The 1,501-nt window shown below is 38.8% G+C and overlaps 1 protein-coding gene across 1 annotated transcript; it reads right to left on the bottom strand.

Moving 5' to 3' along the window:
- Positions 1 to 263: 263 nt before the first annotated feature.
- On the bottom strand, positions 264 to 1,257 carry FSHB (follicle stimulating hormone subunit beta). Its single transcript, XM_056354892.1, has 2 exons — positions 1,099 to 1,257; positions 264 to 500 (listed from the first exon to the last, which is right to left on the bottom strand). The coding sequence occupies exons 1-2, from the start codon at positions 1,255 to 1,257 to the stop codon at positions 264 to 266; spliced, it is 396 nt and encodes a 131-aa protein (XP_056210867.1).
- Positions 1,258 to 1,501: the final 244 nt, after the last annotated feature.

The raw sequence follows: 1,501 nt of genomic DNA, 5'->3' as shown, positions 1-1,501 counted from the left end.
TTGTAATAAGAGAAGGCAAGGGCAGAAGGAACTGGAAGCAGCATTCGGTAGACCTAGGAAAATAATTTAAGGAAACTGATAGGTTAAGTAGGGAAGGCCTGAAGAGACATTTAGTCAGTAGCTCTCCATTTTGGCCTTAAAAATCTTTGTTTAGAAACTTGGCCGTTTCTAGATGGCCTTGCCCATTATCTTCCACTTAAGCCTGATCAGTACCTTTACTTAGAAGTGAACATTTAAAGCCAAACTGCCATCTCAAGTACCCTTCAGTGATTACTTCCATTCTGACGGAAGGAGCAGTAGGATGGCCCCAGTCCCCTCACGGTGCAGTCAGTGGTGTCTGTGTCACAGGTCTCACAATGGCACTCTGTAGCTACTGGGTACGAATAAAAAGATTCGGGATGGTCACCACAGCCAGGGATCTTCACTGTTTCATACACAACCTGCTTGAAGGTACATGTTTGCTGAACGGATGATACTGGTGGATATTTATAGACTGGATCCTGAAAAGTACAAGAAGGAAACACCTATTTTGAAATTTGTTGTGGGGTAGAATGCCATTTTTTTATAAAATAAAGGACCTGATATGAAAATTAATTAAACCAGTGGGAAAATCCCACTGAGAGGAGAAGGATTTGGATCAGGCTCTTCCAATTCCACCTAGATCCTTAGATTTCTCCTTTCAGGAGGACCAAAATGGCAAATTTGTGTCATACCATCACCAGGCAATCTTGCAGGTCAATTGCTTGATTCTTCAAATTATTTAGAAAGGTGGAGAAGTCTACATAGTTATGGCTACTTTATTGTATCCATTTGCAACCACGATCTGAACACAAGGTAGAGATCCCTACTATAATACTTTCAGCTCTAGTTATACAACATAAACATAATGTATGCAGCCAGTTAAAGATCTGACTTTTACTAGCATCTTTTCACCCTTCCCTTTGCAGTTCAGATTGGCTGTGTATCTACTTTGCTGTCAAATAGCATAGCAGTTACTCAGTTCTGCTATGTGTTTGTTATGAACTGGGGAAATAGTTTATTCATATATTACTTGGAGTATTTAATTCTGGTGCCTGAAATTAAACCTAAGATTCTCACCCTTGTGAAGCAGTATCCTGAGCACCACGTGGCATTCACTGTGATACAGAATTCACATTCTTCTCTTTCCACTGCTATAGTAATATTGGTCAGCTGACAGCTATTGCAACAAATTGCTTTCCAGCAAAATAACAGCACGTAACAATTAACTGTCTTCATCCTGCGTAGAAAGAAACAAATATATCTATCCTGGAGAAACATTTATAGTTATAGTCAACAAGAAATATTTATAGAAACAGGGAGAAACTGAGTCTTCACATTATCCTCAAGTAGATCTATAATAGCAAGCTTTCAGAAACATCAGTGAGAACATGTGATAAAGCCATTAAATAGATCTATCCATATGTTTATTGTTAAAGGGGTTTGATTTTCCTAAGCAACTGAAATAACACGTCAGCAGTCT

This window comes from Falco biarmicus, chromosome 10 (genome assembly GCF_023638135.1).
Source record: "Falco biarmicus isolate bFalBia1 chromosome 10, bFalBia1.pri, whole genome shotgun sequence".
Classification (NCBI taxonomy): domain Eukaryota; kingdom Metazoa; phylum Chordata; class Aves; order Falconiformes; family Falconidae; genus Falco; species Falco biarmicus.
This window is presented reverse-complemented; position numbering and strand designations above follow the sequence as displayed.

Excerpts from the sequence above, each read along its gene's own strand:
- FSHB (XM_056354892.1), bottom strand. The coding sequence starts at position 1,257 with ATGAAGACAGTTAATTGTTACGTGCTGTTATTTTGCTGGAAAGCAATT. Across the intron at positions 501-1,098 it reads CAGGATACTGCTTCACAAGG|GATCCAGTCTATAAATATCC; the intron begins GTGAGAATCTTA and ends TGTACTTTTCAG.